General features: G+C 33.1%; 3 protein-coding genes across 29 annotated transcripts; 1 reads left to right on the top strand and 2 right to left on the bottom strand.

Annotated features, from left to right (window-relative positions):
• Positions 1-2324: 2324 nt before the first annotated feature.
• On the bottom strand, positions 2325-4468 carry LOC140875707 (DNA-directed RNA polymerases II, IV and V subunit 9A). The gene is made up of 4 exons (XM_073279478.1): positions 4379-4468; positions 4069-4144; positions 2874-3032; positions 2325-2662 (listed from the first exon to the last, which is right to left on the bottom strand). Exons 1-4 carry the CDS (start codon positions 4405-4407, stop codon positions 2582-2584), a joined length of 345 nt encoding a protein of 114 aa, XP_073135579.1. The 5' UTR covers positions 4408-4468; the 3' UTR covers positions 2325-2581.
• A 3821-nt stretch (positions 4469-8289) lies between these two features.
• On the bottom strand, positions 8290-8745 carry LOC140864178 (uncharacterized). Its single transcript, XM_073268154.1, has one exon. The coding sequence runs from the start codon at positions 8743-8745 to the stop codon at positions 8290-8292; it is 456 nt and encodes a 151-aa protein (XP_073124255.1).
• Positions 8746-11324: 2579 nt separating this feature from the next.
• LOC140890215 (AMSH-like ubiquitin thioesterase 2) lies at positions 11325-19325 on the top strand. 27 transcript variants are annotated; one of them, XM_073298690.1, is made up of 14 exons: positions 11325-11477; positions 11589-11655; positions 11994-12065; positions 12421-12487; positions 12571-12666; positions 15735-15812; positions 15902-15948; positions 16340-16554; positions 16718-16807; positions 16884-16946; positions 17211-17285; positions 18189-18251; positions 18339-18391; positions 19036-19325. In XM_073298690.1, exons 4-14 carry the CDS (start codon positions 12447-12449, stop codon positions 19208-19210), a joined length of 996 nt encoding a protein of 331 aa, XP_073154791.1. In that variant the 5' UTR covers positions 11325-11477; positions 11589-11655; positions 11994-12065; positions 12421-12446; the 3' UTR covers positions 19211-19325. The 27 variants fall into 27 exon arrangements, with proteins under 27 accessions (XP_073154791.1, XP_073154719.1, XP_073154866.1 ...); XM_073298618.1 differs by lacking the exon at positions 11589-11655 and having other exon boundaries at positions 12000-12065; XM_073298765.1 differs by lacking the exon at positions 11589-11655.
• The last annotated feature ends 782 nt before the right edge of the window (positions 19326-20107 follow it).

Raw genomic sequence — 20107 nt, 5'->3', positions numbered from 1 at the left:
CCTTTGGAGAACATTATCTCGATGCCTACCAAATAGAATGACTTTAAGGGGCAGACGAATCGAGACTCAGATATGGTGCCCATTTTGCAATCATGACCCTGAAACAGATATCCATGTGCTTGTTCAGTGCCCCTTTGCCCGCAATGTTTGGTGCCACACCCCTATTGGCAGCAATGTGGGAACTACAACATCCTTCAGTGATTGGTGGAATCTCTTGATCAAAAATCACTCACCTTCTGATATTGCTAGCGCTGCTATAATTCTTTGGAACATCTGGAACGCTAGAAATGATGTGGTCTGGAACATGAAGCAAAAACCAGCTAATCTTGTCTTTCATTCAGCAACTGATTCACATAACCAATGGTTGCTGGCTAATTTAAGGAATGATAGTTCCTCAAATTCTCCTGCTCAAAAGCCACAACCAGTTTGGACCAGCCCTCCGATAAACTTCTTAAAATGCAATGTGGATGCAGCTATTTTCAAAGATCCTCCTCGTATGGGCTATGGATGCATAATTCGTGATTCATCTGGAGTAGTTATAAATGCTATAAAAGGTTGTCTTCCAGATAACTTTCCTTCATCTACGGAAGAAGCTATTGGTGTTCGAGAGGCTCTCAGCTGGCTTAAAGAGCTTAATTTCTCCGACGCGCTTTTAGTGGTCAACGCTTTTAACTCTTCTGAAGCGGACGTCTCTAGTTTGGGCCTTTTACTTGAAGATTGTAGATCCTTAGCATCGGATCTGTCATCTTGTTCTTTATCTTTTGTTTATAGATCAGCGAACCAAGCGGCTCATAGTTTAGCTAGATCGGCTGGTTCCTTGTCTGATCAAGTTAAACAGGTTCTTAACCTGTCTTCCAATGTAATTTCTTTCCTTTGATTATATGCTATTTCCTTACGGAAAAAAATAATAATAATAATAATAATTTTTTCTGCTCCCAAATTGAACTAAAAGGATGACCAATTAATTTCAATATATTGATAACATAAGAATTTTTATAAAAATCCTTATATCAATTGCATGCTATTCATTTAATAAATTAACAATTTTCTAAAAATTTATAAGGATTTCTTGCACAATAACTTTAAAGTACTGTTTGCAACATCAGAAAATAAGTGATTATGGATTCTCTCAACAAATTTGCAAACACATTCTAAACGTTTTTATGAAAAAATTTTAAAGTATGTGTTTGGATAAGATTTTTTAATAACATTTTTAAAAGTTTTTTCAAAAAAAGTGTTATCGAATTATAGTTTTTAAAGATATTTGAGATTTTTTTTAAATGAAAGCAATGATAGAAATTAAAAAAAACATATTAAATTTTCGTAAAAACATTTTAATAAATTATTTGTCCAAACTCATATTTGTTCTTAATAAAATTTTTAAAATTTTACAAAAACAAAAAACATTTTTATAGAATAGTTGTCCAAACATATAATTATTTTCTTTATTGTTATAACAATTTTTAAATTTTTACAAAATTTTGTGAAAATACTTTTAGAAGAACGTTTATAAATATTTTATCCAAACGTCAACCCAAAGTTTTTCAAGCACGAATACTTGCTCTCTAGAAAATGAATTGTATAGGTTTTCAACGACGACTTGCTCATCAGCAGTTGTATAGACTAAATTAATTCTCATGCATTTGAAAAAGATGAATTCCAAATCCATTCATTAAAGTTGAGTGGATTTGATCAAACTATGCCATTTCCATAGCATCTGGAGGTGAATATCCAAGATTAATGTCATCTGAGATCCACCTCTTAAAATTAAATTCAACAATCCAAACACAACATTACATCATATAATATGGTAGAGAATTTACAGCTTTAATCGGGTGTAGTCTTTTGTAGCAATCTAATGTTTAGCTACAGCCAGATCTTCTGAAGTGGAGATATTCATTCAATATTAGTCTTTATATAATTGTCTTTCCAACTTCAAAATACTTTCATAAATTGTTCTTGTTCTTGAGAGAATTTTATAGTCGTCTTTTGTTTCCTTTCATTGCCATGTTTTTAAGCGCCTCGAGATAGGAGTTCAAACTGGTGGAAAAACGAGGGCGATGAAAATGGCGGTTGGCAGGAAGATAGAATTTAGCTATGGCGCCCAAAACGCTTAAATTTCCGACTAATGCTATGCTACACCTAGAGGTTTTCATCCCCAGATTCAAAATCAATTGATCATATGGGGCCTTTATATCTTATACCATGCAAAATATCAGTTATAAGGTACAAAAGTGATCCCCTGAACCGCGGCGGAAATTTAGGATACATGATTGTTATGGCTCCAACACGACGAATTTGAGATTGAAATATTTTGAAATTTTGTTATCAATCATCAAACTGCAGATCCACGAAGCAATGTAACAAGCCCACCTTAATTTGCACTCACAAAGAAAGATGAACCTTACTTTTAGGTGTATCTTCCACAGATGAACAGTCGATTACAAAAAGTAAAATGGGAAATGATGAATTAGTGTACTTACATCTCTTTCAAAATACATTAAAATCCTCTCCCATGGAACTCTAACAATGAAGTAGGGTCAGTGAGCTACCGAATGACACTGTTGCACAAGATGGAAATTCAATCCCTCCAACGATGGCCACAGTTCGGATTGCAGCAAACAAAGAACAGAGTCATTCCTTCTTCACCCCTAGCAGTTGCCTGCTCGGAGTATCAAAATATGAATGGGACTCGAATGAAACTCTACATAGTATATAACACAAGTACATGACATTGAGCAGGAAAACTAAAACCCAAGTCGCTACCATCATAATAATAGCAAGAAACTGCCGTGGAATGTGAGTCTCTCTTCTCTTCTGAACAATGACAAGTAGTTTACAAGAACATATTACATTAACAAAACATATAGTACCTGAAAGAAAACAGCTTCTCCATGACCACAACTGGGGCAACGAAGTGATTTTGTACGTGGAAGTGTAGGATCTGCTGCTACATCCTGTAAAACTTGGGTGCGTTCCCCGACAGAATGGTGTATTTCATTTCTGTATACACAATTGGTTTCGGCAACCTCCTGCCAGTTAACAGACAAACCGCAATCCTCACCAAAAAATTAAGGAAAACATTACACTTTGTCAAGAGATGGGCAAAACCTTCAATTATCACAGTTGAAAGAGTCGCAAAATTGATGAAGCCAAACCAAGAACTTTGGATATATGATTCAGAAGGAAGAAGAAAAGTAGCACAAATTCATAGATACAACTAGAGTTATGCCAGAATACAAGAATTGGTTATAGAACTCTTCTAGGATGAGATAACAATCATGATAATATTTCGAAGTTGGAAGGTCAGGTATACAAAGACCGACATTGGATCACCTAATCTCAATCGAGAACCAAGATAAAATTGGTACTACTTCTAGTTCAAAAACGCCTAATTAAAAAGTTATTACTAACACACAAAAGGGCACATGCCGAATGATACAGGGAGCACTGACAAAAATTTCAATTTCCAATGAACATACTGAGAAAAAGGTATCTTTTCTACATCAAGGTAGTCTCAAACCCGACAATCCATAGAAAGCGGGGATGTTGACCTTCACTTCATGTCGAAACAAGCCAAGAAGTCTAGACTTAAATATCTAGCAGAATAATCAATAGTAGATCCATCTCAACTCACATCATTCCCATCCGTCTGGTAACACTATGCACTAAGCTTCAAGATCTAAAAGAGATGACCATACGACGAGAGACCATTCTTTATATGCCGTCACAACAAATTTTAGAAACAAAGATATGCAAATTTGTATTCCCCCAGCAATAGAAGTACGCGATGATCTTTCATCACAATATAAATACAAATATCAAAAAATGCAATCTTTGATGAAAAACTAACTATTCTAGTAAAGTAAATCAATAAGAGAGTTACTTAAAAAAAATTTAAATAACAAAAACAAAAACAAAATTCACAAAGAGACAACCAGTCAACATAACCCTAAACCCCAAAACCCTATGATTCCCAAAACAGTCACACAATATTACTGCTTAATTTGAATAAAAAAAAATTTCACCACCACGCACAGAAAGAGTAAGATGAGGAAACAATCGAACCTGATGATCACAATTCCGGCAAGCATAAAGCAGAATTTTCTGCTCTTTATCTTCCTTCGGATACAAAATATTGTTGCTGCATACAAACCCACAAACAAAACAGTTAAAATGTCAAAAAAATATCACAGATAATATCACGAAAATAAATGTTAATTCCCCCAGGAAAAAATAAAAAAAAAAGGCCAACGCTTCCCGGAGCACATTGCACAGACTTTCAACACCAGATGCTACATTCATGTGCCGCCGCCGCGGCGCCCCCACCTCACGTCAACACACACACAGAAGCAGATACGAAGACAAAATGGCTTACCATTCACAGCAAAATTTCATGGTACTCATGGTGGAAAATTGGCGGAGTTTCGAACGGCTCTCTCTTCTCTGTTCAGTAGTTTTTGGTTTCTTCGTGGTCACCAAACTGGAGCCCTTTATATTATTATTATTATTATTATTATTATTAGAGAGTTATATTATTATTATTATTATTATTATTATTATTATTATTATTATTATTATTCAGCCAAAACCTATTTTACGCTATATTTGGAAGAATTAAAAATAGGATTTGGATTTCCAATTCATGGATTTGGAATTTCATTCTTGTGTTTGGCTGATGTTGTTTAAGAATTGCATTTCATAGTTAAAATTAATATTATTTGATATTTAAAAAGTTGTGTTTTACTTATTATTTTTTAAATCTCTTTCTTATGGACAATATTTAATTCTCACATATTAATACATGGTATATAAGAAAAAAATAATTTATAAATGTAAGGAAAATATGTATTGTTATAATTCTATAAAAATGTTATAAATAGAAGCAATAAATAAATAAATAACATCACTTACACCAAATTTTAATACTCAGATTTATTTTTAAGCATAAAATTTAGTTGGTAAATAAAGATGACGAATACGATGAATCTATTCTATTATATAAAAAATAGCATGTTATACTAACTATTTTGAGGACACAAAAAAACATTATTCTATAATTATCTCTTTTTATACACTATCTCACTAAACATTTCACTCACTCCATGTTTTTCTTTAAAAAAACATATAAAAAAAAAATTTATATAAGCACTCAAGACGTGTATATTTTTCACGAGTATTTGTAATATATAAACAAATAAATTGTTTCAGGTCAATAACAATAATCCCTAATTACATATCATTAATGTATTTTATTATAGTCCATCTCGAAAGTTTATTTTAAGATCATTAAATTAGACAGGAGTATATACCGTGAAATATTTATCAAATTATAAAAATAACGAGCTGTTTTCGATTCACACCCTTCTAAAACCTCGGGCCCTCGTGGTTTCTCTGCGTTATTTTATCAGAAATTATGCCCATTTATTAGGAAGGATATCACATTGGCAGCGCTGTCAATTTTGAATGAGAATGGAGATATTTCGACGTGGAACTCTACACTTGTGCTCTCTCCTTCCAAAAGTGCAAACTCCAACATCTCTGAAAGAATTTCGCCCTATAAGCCTTTGCAACACTTGCTATAAAATTGTTTCCTCGGCAATCATAAAGCGATTACGTCCAGTACTGCTTGCTAGTGTGGTTGACCAATACCAATGTGCATTTATCCCCTGGAGGTTGATTTTAGATAATGTTGTGGTGGGCTTTAAATGCATGCATTGGATTCAAAATAATAAAAAGCTAAAAAATGATTTGTGATGCTTAATAAAACATATGATCGAGTCGAATGGAGTTTTATTTCAGACATAATGCTGAAATTGGGATTTGAGTAGCAGTGGGTTATATTGATTGTGAAATGTGTTAAAACTGTCAAGTACTCTTTTAGAATCAACCAAAATGTTGTTGGTGACTTGATACCTCAGCGAGGGATAAGACAAGCTAGGAGACATGTTATCCCCTTAATTGTTTGTTATATGTACTAAAGGTTTATCCTCGATTTTTTCAAAGGCAGTCGATCGACGTTTATTCAAAGAAGTCAAGATTATGAACTTTTAATTTGTTTAACCATTTCATCTTTTCTTTGCTGATGACAATTTATTCTTTTACGGGGCTAAGAGGGATGATTGCATGCATATTTGTAAATGTTTTAATCTTTACGAACAAGCATCGGGACAGTTGGTCAATTATGATAAATCTGCGCTCACTTTCAGCCCAAGTTCATCTCTTCAAATGATTGATGACATAAAAGAAATCATATCAATTTTAGGCTTGCCTACTTTCTCTTTACATAGTAAAAGACTTCAGTTTGCCTACTTGAAGGAGCACATTAGCCACAAACTGGAGGATGAGAGGTACTTATAAAATCGGTTTTGCAGGATATTCCATCGTATGCAATGTATTGCTTTAAGCTGCCCGTGACTCTATATAAAAATATAGAATTGTGTGGTTTTGGTGGAACTGTAAAAATGGTAAGAACAATTTGCAATGGATGAATTGGGATCGGCTATGTCGACCAAAATGCATAGGTGGTTGGGGATTCTGTAAGTTTGATACATTTAACAAAGCATTATTGGCAAAGCGGGTTTGGCGTATCAATTTTATAATTCTTTGATGGCCAGGGTTTTAAAAGGGAAATATTTCAAACACCTTGATATGTTTGAAGATCTATTTTTTGGAGTGAGATTTGACTAAAAATGGATTTTGTTGGAGAGTTAGGGATGGCCAGCAGATCTCGGCTAGCAAAAATCCATGGATTCCGGGGATTCCAGCCTTCATTAACTGTTTCAACCCTATTTCTGACCCGAATGTAAAAGTGGCTAATTTCATTACTCCCTTGGGATCTTGGGATTATAATGCCATTCGTTATATTTTTTCGATTCATGAGACAGAAGATATTCTTGAGATTTATTTAAATCGGCAAGTGTGTGATGATATTTGATATTGGAAGGGTAGCAAAAATGGGCTTTATATCGTCAAACTTGGCTATGTCATGGAAAATGAGCTTCGCATCATCTCCACATCAGTCTAGCATTTCAAACGAGACATGGTGGAAGCATATTCCTCCAAAAGTCAGGAATTTTTTGTGGAAAGCTTCTTGGTATATATTGCCAACTTCTGAGAATCTCCAAACACGTCATGTGCTGACTTCTGGTTTGTGTCCGTTATGCCATTTTCAACGTGCTATAACATGTCATTGTTTGATTTTCTGTCCAGATATTCAAAATATGTTGAAACAATATGGATATTGGTGTTTTATTTTAATCAGAAAAAGTGTAATTATTTTGTTGAGTGTGGGTTTTTGTCAAAGATGTCGTGGAGGGAGGATTTGAAATGTTTGTTATGATATTGTGGACTTTATGAAATGATATTTGTAAGAGAACCCATGTATACACATAAGTCGATTTCATTTCGAGTAGATTGTTTCTTTTGAATCTGTTTAGGAAAGAAAATCTGATGACTGAGAAACCAAAATTGGATAGGCATGCTTCCCATGTTCAGAGGTGACAACCCCCTGTTCAGAACCAACTTAGATTGGATGTGTAATTGTCGATGCAGGTTTCGAGAGAAAAAGAATATATATATAGCTTTGGAGTCATAGTTCGAAATCACTTGGGAGAAGTTCTTGGTGCAAAGGCTGGTATTGTGCGATATACTGGAGCAGTGAAAGTGGCTGAGTTGTTGGTAATTCGTTTTGGCTTGGATCTGTGTTTAAGCAATAGATTCTCTAATATTTGTATATTTTTCGACTCGCTTCAAGCTATTCTAGTACTAGATGAATGAAACTAGTTCTAGGTATTTATTTGTGTAAAATAATGGACTTATGCTTTTTATTAAATATTTAATGAGGCTTAAATAACTCATCCCATTAATTATCAGATTTAAATGCCAGATTTTGACATTAAACTCTCCTAATTTTTGTACATAATAAAGGCATGATTTTTAAAATACCTAAAAGCCCTTAAAATGGTCTAATTAGGTAAAAAATGGGTTTTTAATTATATATATAACCCATAATTTTCTATGATTTAAGTCCTAAAATAATTATTTAGGACTCTTGAAAACTTTAGGCATTAATTTCGATGAAAACTTTTACCTCGTTTGTTCACGTTCCAGTCTATGCAATCGTAATTCGACTTTTCCTTAAAAATTCATAACTCTCGTAATAATTAGGTTAAATGTCATAATTAAATTTTAAAACATAAAGACATGTCACATAATTCAAATAAAAATATCATTTAACTCCTTTTAATTTATTTTTAAGTTAATTAATCCCCTAAATATGCTGCGGTTTTAAGTAAACAAATTTTTAGGCATTACAACTCCCCCCTCCTTAAAAAGAATTTCGTCCTCAAAATTTAAGTATGTACCGAATATCTCCGGATAACGCGTCCGAATATCGGCTTCGGTCTCCCAAGTAGTCTCCTTCTCTGAATGATTCAGCCATCGGACCTTGACCATGAGAATAACTTGCGTCCTAAGCCTTTGCTCCTCTCGTGCTAAGATCTGCACTGGTCGTTCCTCGAACGACAAGTCTAGCGTCAACTGTAGAGGCTCATAGTCCAGTACATTAGATGGATTTGAGATATAATTCCGCAACGTAGATACGTGAAATATGGTGTGCAATGCCGCAAGACTAAGTGGTAGTGTTATACGGTAGGCCAATGTACCAATCCTCTTCAGAATCTTGAACAGACCAAAAAACCTCGGACTGATCTTACCCCTTCTACCAAAGCGCATCATGCCCATCATAGGTACAACCCTCACAAAGACGTGATCACCAACGGCAAACTCGAGGCCTCGTTATAATCCTGATAGGGTTGAATTTCAGATTCTTTATGGGACCAAGTTACATGACTCTTGACACAAATATACTAATAGATTATTTCGGAAACTCCTACTCTCTGTTATCTCTGCTAACATAACATGTACAAAAATGGGGGCTTATGATGGGTTATGATTTAATCTGACTATTTCTCAGCCCCAAGACTATTCGCTCGACCCAATTAGGTCCAATCATATTTAATTATTATTGGGACAATTTATCAAAGTCCATAAATTTCAAAAATCCCATAAAAGGCTTAAGCCCCTGAAACCCTCCGAATATCTATAAGTAGCTCAAGTCATCTCATTTTTAAGGTACGCTCTCTATAGTCACATGCTCTATTTCTCTAGAATATTTATTAGAAAATACCGAATTGAGCGTCGGAGTGTCTTCATCGGACAACTCTCGGCGCCACTCACTTTGCTTTGTGATGCTGGTAGCAACCCACGAAGTTCGTTCTTCAGAACGGTTCGAGTATTAATCTGGTCACCAGGATCTTTACAAATTACCTAGATTTTCTTCAACCGGGTAATATCAGTTCTTGGCTACATCAATCTTTATATGGTAAGTGCAATAACTTTTTTTTGAGTTTTTTTTTATCATTTGCACAAATTCTTGTACCTAATGTTTTTGCTTGGATATATGCAAGGCTTATTGGTCTATTTGTTACAGTTGGTAAAAATTATGGATGACCTTTTCATATTGTCTAACAAAATACCATGGAAAACTTGCAAACTAGATATATGTTGCACGTAAAAGCAAGAAACACATATATTGCACGATGAAGATGCACGCGAGTTACACTGTAGTAGCTCCTGGTGTCATACATTGCAAAATAAATTGCATGCTCATATTTCTCTATTAATAAAAATCATATTTGGTTTCAAATAATTTAAATCGTGTGTTTAAAAATATGTATTCGAGAATATCGAATACATAACTTCAGACACGGTCCATTGAGGCATGGACCAACTCGAGCATGTTATGTATGATTTTGATATCGATCATTTGACACTCGATATCCTGTTCATTTATTGCATTCATGCATGACATCATTGCATTTCTATGTCATATGTGTTCCCACCCCCCCTCCCCCCCCCCCCCCCTCCCGAGAGGGGGCTGTCATGCCCTTTGTGTGTGGACATGACAGGTAGCACAAGTTGTTCGACTTCAGGTGCTCGAGATGAAGCATTAAGAAATACCAGAGCTTCTTGAGAGTGAGCTCAATCTTTCTAGGTACTTCATTGTGTCGTCATCTCCTAGATAAACTATGTATATGTTCTTGAGTTATACATTTACCGAAAAATACCACAAGTAGTTGTATGTTGTGTTTAGAGTATGTTGAGGACTTTATTATGGATTTATCGAGTCTTGCTGGCTCTATTGTATTTTTAGTTTGCATCTGTTGTGATTGTGCTCTTGTTTATGTTTGTTATGTTGTTGAGAACATTGCTGAGTTATTTTAAGTATTTGAAATATTCAGGTATGTCTTATTTACGAGGAGGTCATGCCGAAATTTTATAGACCCAAATGAAAATTTTTAACTTACTTTTCCATTGTTTATTAATTAATTATGATTGAATTTTAACTAATCTTGATTAAGATAACGGGCCTCACAACTATTGTTGTTATGATAAGCAAAAATTTATGTATCAAATATCTATTGTCTTTTGAGAAATTGAATCATGCAGATCTTTATCCACGTAAAAAATAAAGAAAACTGACATACTAAAAAATATATTTTTGAAGATAAAAATATGAATGAATATGCTTTTGGAAATAAAAATTTTACTTTTATGTACTATAAATATTTTAATATTTTCATTTTTATATTATTTTCTATTCTATTATTTTGATATTTTAGATGAAGTTTCTAAATTATAATTGATGTCATATAATTATGATTAATAACATATGTTTAACACTGTTTTCCTAGTTTTTGTTAGATTTAAAATGCAATCATGTGGCCAATGAGGTTTTGGTCTAGTGATCAAGATTGAGGCCTCATGTTTGATTTTCACTGATTGCGGGTTAGTTTTTTTAATTTATTTAGGTTAATTTAGTTATTTTTTTTCCTCAAGACAAACACGTTTGGTAATTTCAGACACTGTATTTGATGGAAGATTTGGTGGATTGAAAATACTGTTTTATTGTTTGGCAAAACAGGATTTCAAAACGAGATTGATATTTGATGAAATTAAAAATACCATTTTACTATTTGGCAAAATGAGATTGATATTTGATGGGATTTTATTTAACTAAGTGAAATACTTATACAACTAATCGAATTTCATAGGATTTATGTTTATAAAAATAAATATATTATTTTTAATAATAAATGTATATACGTTAGTTATAAATTTTAAATTTTCTTCAAAATTTTTTATAAAAATTCCAAATTCAAATCCAATTCCAAATTTCATTTTTTAAACCAACAAACAACACCGTTGGTATTACAATTTGAAGTACCATTTCTTTTTTTAATTCTAAAAGATCGAAAAGATTGACAAAGGTAATTTTCAATCGGCTAATAATACCAGACAACCTTCTTCACCTCCTTGTGTTCTGTCACAATTTGCTGATCCAAGTTGTGGAACATTGAAACTCGTGCAAGACGGGTTGCAACTTTTCCAATTCATACCACGATCTTCATATGGTAAGTGCGGCAACTTTTCTTGAGGTTTTAATCATTTGAATAAATTCTTGTTCCTGTTTTTTTTTTGGATGGACGTAGGGCTCATTGGTCTATTCGTTACAATTGGTGAAGATTATGAAAGATTTTTCAAGATTGGCTGACCAAAGTAGCATGAAAAACTTGCAAACTGCGTGAAATTGTATGTAAAAGCAAGATGCACATGTATTGCACAATGAGGGCGCACACACGTTGCACGGTTATTTAACTTCAGTTGGCTAATGTCGGGCAACCTTCTCCTGTCCTGACACAAGTTTGTGATCCAAGACGTGGAATGTTGAAATTCACCCAAGATGAGTTGCATTTTTCCAATTCATAGGACGGTGTTTGTATAGTAAAGTCTTTAGCTTTATCAATTACCTTGCAAATATCTGAACATAACTGCCATTTTTTTCTAGAAAAAATTGAAATAGATTACACTGATTTTTAGTTAGCTAATACCAGGCAACCTTCTCCTCTTGACTCTCTTTCTGTCACAAGTTGCAGATCCCACATCGAAACTTGTGCAAGATGGGCTGCAAATTTTCCAATTCATACCACAATCTTCATATGGTAAGTGCAGCAACTTTTTCCTGAGGTTTTTATAATTTGAACAAATTCTTGTACCTGGTTTGATTAATTGGGAGGATGTGAGTCTCAAAAAAAAAAAAAAAAAAAAAATTGGGAGGATGTGATGCTCATTGGTCTATTTGTACAATTGGTGAATAATGAAGATTATGGAAGTTTTTTTTAGATTGACTGTCGACACTACTGTGAAAATTTGCAAACTACATATGTATTGTATGTAAAATCAAGATGCACGCGTATTGCACGATGAGGATGCACACGTGCTGAACTGTAATTAACTGCAGTTAGTTAATATCAAGCGACCTCCTCCTTCTATTCTAACAAACTTTTGTGATCCAAGATGTGGAATGTTGAAACTCGCACAAGATGGGTTGCATTCTTCCAATTCATAGGACGGTTTTCATATAGTAAGCCTTTAGCTTTATCGATTACCTTGCAAATATCTGAACAAAGCTGCAGCTTTTTCCTGCAAAAATTAAGTAAATTACAGTGACTTTCAGTTGGTTAATACCAGACTCCTCCTCCTCCTCTTTGTGTTCTGTCACAAGTCGCTGATCCAAGATGTCGAACATAGACACTCGTGCAGGTGGGTTGCAACTTTTCTAATTCATACCATGATCTTCATTTGGAAATTGCCGAAACTTTTTCTCGAGGTTTTTATAATTTGAACAAATTCTTGTACCTGGTTTGTTTTTTGGGTGGATGTAAGGCTAATTGGTCTATTGTTACAATTGGTGAAGATTATGGAATATTTTTTCAGATTGGATGACAAAAATAATGTGGCAAACTGTGTGGGTATACATTGTATGTAAAAAAAAAGATGGCACGTTATTTCAGGATGAGGATGCATGTTAGTTGCATGATTATTTACTTCGTGCCATAAATATTTCAGTTTTCGGTATTTGAAATATTTTGCATGCTAATATTTATTTATTAGTAAAAAACTTGTGTAAGAGTTGAATTTATATTAGTGGTTGTTATTGTAAATAACAAATAATTAAAATGTTAAAAGAAAGATGTTATTTTCAAAATGCTACAAATCTAATTATTAGTATTATTAATACTCTGTTGCTCCTATTATTATTATATTAAGTAAACTTTTGTGTCTTAGTTGTGTATTATCATTTGAAAAAAATGAATCATGTTAAAAAATTATTTCACCGCATAAAATCTGAGAAACATTGAAAAGCTAAAAAATATTTGTAAAGATAAAAATATGAACTGATAGCTTTTGGAAAGAAAAATATTACATTTATGTAGCTGGATTAATTTAATGTTTTTCTTATTTATATTCGTTTCTATATTATTCATGTAGACATTTTTGATTAAGTTTCTGAATTATAATTAATATCGATATTCTATAATTATAATCAATAACATAATTGAACGCTATTTTTCTAGTTTTTTCTATATTTAAAATTCACTCACATGTGTCACATGTGCATCTGGCCAGTACACGAATTTATTGATTATATGTTTAGAAAACTGGCCATGGATTCCATGTTATCTTGAGTATTGATGGAAGGATACATTCTTGCCACAGATTCAGCTGGTCTTCAGTGTTGCCTTAAATTATGGCACTGCAGAAATTATTGGGTTTTCTAGATGAGTTAGGGATTTCAAGGCCACAACCCACAAGTTTTGTCAGTTAAATAAATGGATAAAGTTCACACCATCTCAACTACATCAGTTTGATGACCCGGACAAGATTTATTATGCATCCTCCTCGTTCTCTTTGGAATGGCCGAGATGAGGTAGTAAAGCTTCCTTAATTACGGTGCTGATTCATCTCGCTTATTCACGATGAGAAGGTAAAATAATTTTGGTCATCTCAGTGAGCTAGCAATGATTAACATGTGCAATATAGAAATTGTCTTTGCCTCCTTTGAGTTCGTATTGCATTATAATCGGGGGATTATTGAAGCGACATTTTAGTTTGTTAATTAGGCGTAGAGCAACTTATTTTAGTTTAGTGGAAATGCTTGTGGGACATAGAGAAAACGGAAGGATGAGATTGATTTCTTGGCGGACTCTTAAGTGTTTAGTAGTGTGACCATCTTTTTACTTGTCACAGTTTTTTCACTTAGAAATAACATTTTTGGTTGGGACCAAGTTTTATTTAGTCTGGCCAAGAATTTCCTTCTTAGTTGTTGTTACAGTTATCTTTACATTCAAAAAAACGATGCAAGTGATAGGATTTCATCTTGAATGACATAGGTATGTTTTAGTTTAGTTGGACAATTAATATATTGGAGAAGTACTATTGTTCTTTCAGGCTATTTATCACTTTCATCTCACGTCTTTCCTCTAATCACTTGACTGGATATCATATGATAGTTTACCTCATACCAACTCTATGTTCTCTTTCAAACCATGGTGATTTGTAACCATACGCTAAACTGTCTGCTGTTTTTATTGTTCTTTCTGTATTTTTGTTTTCACCAATTATATGAACTTCCTTGTAATCTTATTTTTATTTTCACTCTTTAATAGTCATCATGTTGAGTGTGTTGAGATACCAAGCTTTTTAACCCAAAAGCATTTTCTAAGTTTGAATTGAAAAGGCATGTGTTTGGTTGGATTTTTGTTAAAGAAAATAAATGCTCATGCAATACAAAAACTAAAACAAAATGTGTTTTTAAATGCTTAATCGCCTCATGAAATCTTTTCTAATTTTTTTAAAGGTCAGACAAGCCTAATGTTTTTTTTAATCCAGATTATTATAACCATATTCATTAAACCACATAATCATTACACTTGAATTCCGTGATTGAGTTCCATTAACTTGCAACTTCAGAAGCTGTTAGCACTACTTATATTTCACTTTAAAAATGTTAGAAGTGAAAAATGGTAAAATGTAGTAGTAATAACTTTTTGTCTTCTCACGTGGATTTTTGCAAATGGAAATTTTTTTCTTAAAAATGGTGGTTAGTACATGCTATGCTGGTTTTAAAGAGTCATCCTTTCTCACTCCATTAACGAAATGTTTATATTTAATGATTAGTCTGCTAATCATGCTTATTCTAGTAACTGAAATTCTCAATTGCCCCTTCAAATTTATCATTATCTTAAATGAACGGTGGTTGTATTTAAGAGATTATATTCAATTACCTGACAAGTTTATGATCTCCTGAATATCTTTTAGAGAAACACTTTAAAATCTAGATTCCTTGTTATTAGGAAAATGCAAATTTATTGACACAGCGGTGGAAACTTACAATATCTTTTAAAATATATATGCATTCTTAATCAGGACATAGTGCTAACATGATACTTTTTATCTAGGAACCTTAAATTCCAATGTGTAATATTCTCTTTTTGCATGCATAATATTTTTCACACACGTGAGCACATACGCGTCATTAGCATTCGAGGTTTGGACATGTCGTGTAGTTTTGCAGTATCTTTCAAGGTGGAGCTGGCATTTGCAACCACTGACTCCTGGCTAGTGCTTCAAGATGTTGTCATCTGTTTTAATTTGTCACCGATCATATCTATCTTCAAGCTCTTTCTATTGTCTCACTGCTAAGTTCCATTTTAACGAGTGAATTGTGAAGGAGGGTTTAATTTGTATTTTATTTAGTTTCAACGTGCCAAGTATATTTATCTACTCTGGATTTTGGAAGATCTCTCAATTTCTCTTGTCCATAGCAGGAAGCATTTTCCAATCATTCATTTTTACATCCAAATGGATATTGTGATCAATGGTTGTGGCCCAGTGCTGAGATTAAGGTAACCATAATGACCCCTTTCCTTCTTTTGTTTAACTTGTGCCCAACACTGAGAGTTGTTAGGAAATTATTAGTTATTTCATGGACCAGGGTGACTATGGAAGGATGGTTTCCATGGGTTTCTGTGAAACTTGAAGGTAAGAATTTATTAGGTTGAATTATTTTTTGAATTTTCTTTTCTGGATAAGGCTGTCGAATTAAGTAATTTCTATCATAGTCTTCATTATAAGGATCTTTTTGCCAAATTACTACTTTTTTGAGGCACATAATACAACTGAGTGTTCAGTTCTTGATTTGTTAGTATTTGTGGTCCTGCTATATACATGTTAATTAGTCGATACACACATGCACACTTGTATGTAGTAAGTTAATTGTCTGTAATATTTAAATATTGCATCACTACTTTTAAAGCCTGAATCCGGGAGCATTTTAACCTAATGACTATTTAGGAAAATGATTCGATGATGCCGAAAAAATATTTTGTTTCTAAGGTCGAAAAATTGACCTTGGATTCTATTCTTTCTTTAGCTGATGGCGGATGGATACATCCTGATGAAAAATCTGATGAAGAATCTGATTTTATGGTAAATGATGAATTGGAATACAGTGATATTCAATTAGCTTGTATCAGGCAACCTTCACCTCCTCCTGTTCTGGCAAAAATTAGTGATTCGAGATGTGGAACATCAGAACTCACTCAAGACAAGTCGCATTTTACCAATTCATATCATGATCTTCATATAGTAAGTCCTTAGCTTCATCCTTTACTGTGAAAATATCGTAATGTAGCTGCAATTTTTTTTCTTGAGGTTTTTAGTTATTATTGAGGTTTTTATCATTTGAAAAAATTCGTGTACCCTTTTTTTTGTTTGGGTGGATGTAAGGCTCATTTTTCTTTTGTTGCAGTCTGTTAGGATGATGGAAGATTTTTTGAGATTGGCTGAACAAAATACTGCAATGAACTTAGAAACTTGCGGTGTTCTTGCTGGTTCACTTGTAAAGTTTCATTCTTTTAATTGCTCCCAAAATGCCATCAACTGTGGTTTCTTATTTGCATCTCCTTGATTTGCAGCGGAATAGAGTTTTTCAAGTCACCACACTCATAATCCCCAAGCAAGAGTCAACTTCATATTCGGTAACTTACATTATTATTGTGAAAACTGTTGACTCCCAAATTTTCCAGTTCCCCAACAATCAACCACTTTTGAATTCTCCTGTTTCATAATGTTATTTTATTTTAATAAAGATTTCTTGTTATGCCAAATAATCTAAAGGGAAATCCGTGTTCATTCACAATCCATTTAAGTTGTTTTGCAGTTTTCTGGAGCTTATTTAGCTAGGATGCACATTTTTTTTAATCAAATTACTTTGGACTGAAATACTCTTCATCTATCTGCAGTGCCAAACTTTGAATGAAGAAGAGATTTTTGAGGCTCAAGACAACAACTCGCTTTTTTCTCTTGGGTGGATTCATGTACATTCCAAGTCTAGCTTCACTGAAATATTTAGAATTATTCCAGCTTGTTCAATTACAATTGGCTTCTTAACGTAAATAAATTTCATAGAACTTCTATGTCATCAAGTAAATGGCTATTCAAGAAAACACATTTAAAAAAGGCATCTATGCATGCTAGTTTGTAGTTGAAATTTGAATGATTCCTCTATCTATCTTGCAGTTTTTTAAACATAAACAAAAGAAAAAAATTACAAATTTTAGTTGTGTTTATTGTTGCTTACTTTCTCCTCAATTTGTGAGAGAGAAATTGTTTTTTTTTTTTCAATTTGTTTAAAAAAATCTACCACATTCAGGGCACCGTTGAGTTGTTTGTTATCTTTGTGTTAAGTTGATTGCAACATATTGGATATTATATTTGTTGATGTGAAGATGCAATTCATGCTCGGCCCCTTTTTGTGGTTCGCAGTTTGCTATCTTTGGGTTAACAGTGACTCGTATTGAACTCATGTACCACTGGTGTTGGCATCCTTAACAATTTTTGTCATATTTGTGTTAAGTTGACAACGACGTGCAAGATTTCATGCACATTGATTTGAGGCAGTTTGTGCTATGCACTTTCTACTTTTTGGGTCAGCTGTGACTTTAAATGAAATCTTCTTTCCGTCTGCTACAAATCCCTTTGCCTTTGATGATACCTGCCTATTTAATGTATTGCAAGAACCATGTGCTACCTCTGTGTTTGCACAATTGTGAATTGTTCCATGTTTTGCACAGTTAAATGGCTTTTGAAGAAGTTTTTAGGATGCTAATTAATTTCAAAATCTGTTTGTATATTGGTATAGATATGGTTAATAAAGATGCTACAAATATGGAAACCATGAACACATTTGATCACACTTTGTCTTTCTTCTTGGTTTGCAGACTCATCCAACACAAACATGTTTTATGTCTTCCGTTGACCTGCACACTCATTTTTCTTATCAGGTATTAAACATTGATACTTTTTTTAGCACACTTCTCTGAACTTGAAGCCGGTACTCTACTTGAGACTCTCTTTGGGTTTATCAATAGGTCATGTTACGTGAAGCAATTGCAATTGTCATGGCTCCTACAGACAAATCGAGGTAGGATATTTTGCTTCCAAACTTACTTTATCTTGGAAATATTATTTCTTTCCTTTTTTTTTAAAAAAAAAAATCAAATCGTCTTCGGATTATTTACAACTTCCATATAAATGGTTGCTAAAAGATACATGAAGGGGATGATTGGGGTCGAGCATGATCTCTACCAAGTTTCGTCTTTTTTCACATCGAAGAAAAATATTAGTATGTATGTGGAGGGGTTTCCAATCAGACTTGCACAACTCAAAACTCTTTAATTTGTTCGAACAAATCTTTTTGAGAAGCTTCATTCAAGTTTTTCGATATACTCATTGTTTCAAAGTTCAGAATAATCGTTCGAAAGCACATAAATTAAACAATCACAGTTTCTTTTCTTCATACTATTTCAACCGATTACCGTATAATGTAACTTGTTTATTTATATAATTATTCAGTGTTCTACTTACTTAAATATAGATCAACTTCAAAATACTATAAATCCCCTCGTGAAATGTTTAGTGTGAGCCCAATGAAGGCTCCGTCTCTCGAGAAAATGGTGTATTTCTTAGTTTTCAAAGTGATTTTTTCATCATATTGTCATGGTTTATTATAAGTTTTTCTGTTGTTTCTTTTTTTAAAAAATAATCAATGTCGGTATATTATTGCAGTCCGTATGGAGTCTTTCACCTCTCTGATCCTGCTGGTGTAGGGGTGATTCGAAATTGTGCCGAACGCGGTTTCCACCCTCACTGCGAGCCGGAGGATGGAAGTCCCATCTATGAGCGTTGCTCCCACGTTTATATCGACCCTAGTTTGGAACATGATATCATAGATCTTCGTTGAGTTTTTTTTTTTTTTTTTTCCTTTTTATTCCATTAATGTATTTAAAGAACCTGCTTGTATACCATTCTTTGGAATTTACGGAAACGAAGTTAGAAAGAAACAAAATGTTTGTACATTGAAATATGATAAAAATAAATAAAATTACTTATTGGTATTGTAAATATGATTTGACTATTTACCATAGATTTTTTTTTTATGTGCACTAGCAAGACACGTAATAAAAGCAAGGCACACTAGATTTAAATGTTGAAGGTGCACGTAAGTTGCACGGTAATAAATGTTGGTGTCAAATATTGAAAATTTTGGTATTTCACATAAAATTGATGGTAATAATGTCGATTAGTTAAAAATATATATACATAAGACATATTAAACGTTGATGTTGCACGTGAGTTGCACGGTTATTAGGTTTTTTTTTTATGTATTTGTTGACGAATTATATGAGAAAAAGAAAATAATACACGTGATCTGGATATTGTTAAAACCAGAATTTATTTATTTAATTTTTTTTTTCAAAAACGTGCATTGCATATGGAAGTAGATTGTTTATACTTAGAAGTATTTAAATAAATGTGTTGGATATTATGATATATATGAGGAAATTGAAAATAATTGTGAAAAAAATAGATATTTGAGTGTATAAATATTAAAAATTGTCTTTGCAAGATACAAGGAATAAATTATTTTATAGCTTATATTATTTCAAATCTTCTCTTATTTTATCTTAACTACTTTAAATGTTTGGATCTCATATGTCCTTTCTCGATTTTTTTTTTTTTTTGGTGGTGAATTGAAGTATCTTTTTGTCCTCTTCAATTTCGACGAATTTGTGTTTATTTTTATTTGTTACTTTGGTTGCATGCCCTTTTCTATTTGCATTCTGATGTCGATTCATGA

The sequence above is a fragment of the Henckelia pumila genome, chromosome 1 (genome assembly GCF_033568475.1).
Source record: "Henckelia pumila isolate YLH828 chromosome 1, ASM3356847v2, whole genome shotgun sequence".
Lineage (NCBI taxonomy): Eukaryota > Viridiplantae > Streptophyta > Magnoliopsida > Lamiales > Gesneriaceae > Henckelia > Henckelia pumila.
Note: the sequence above shows the minus strand (reverse complement) of the source record. Positions and strands in the feature narration are given on the sequence as shown.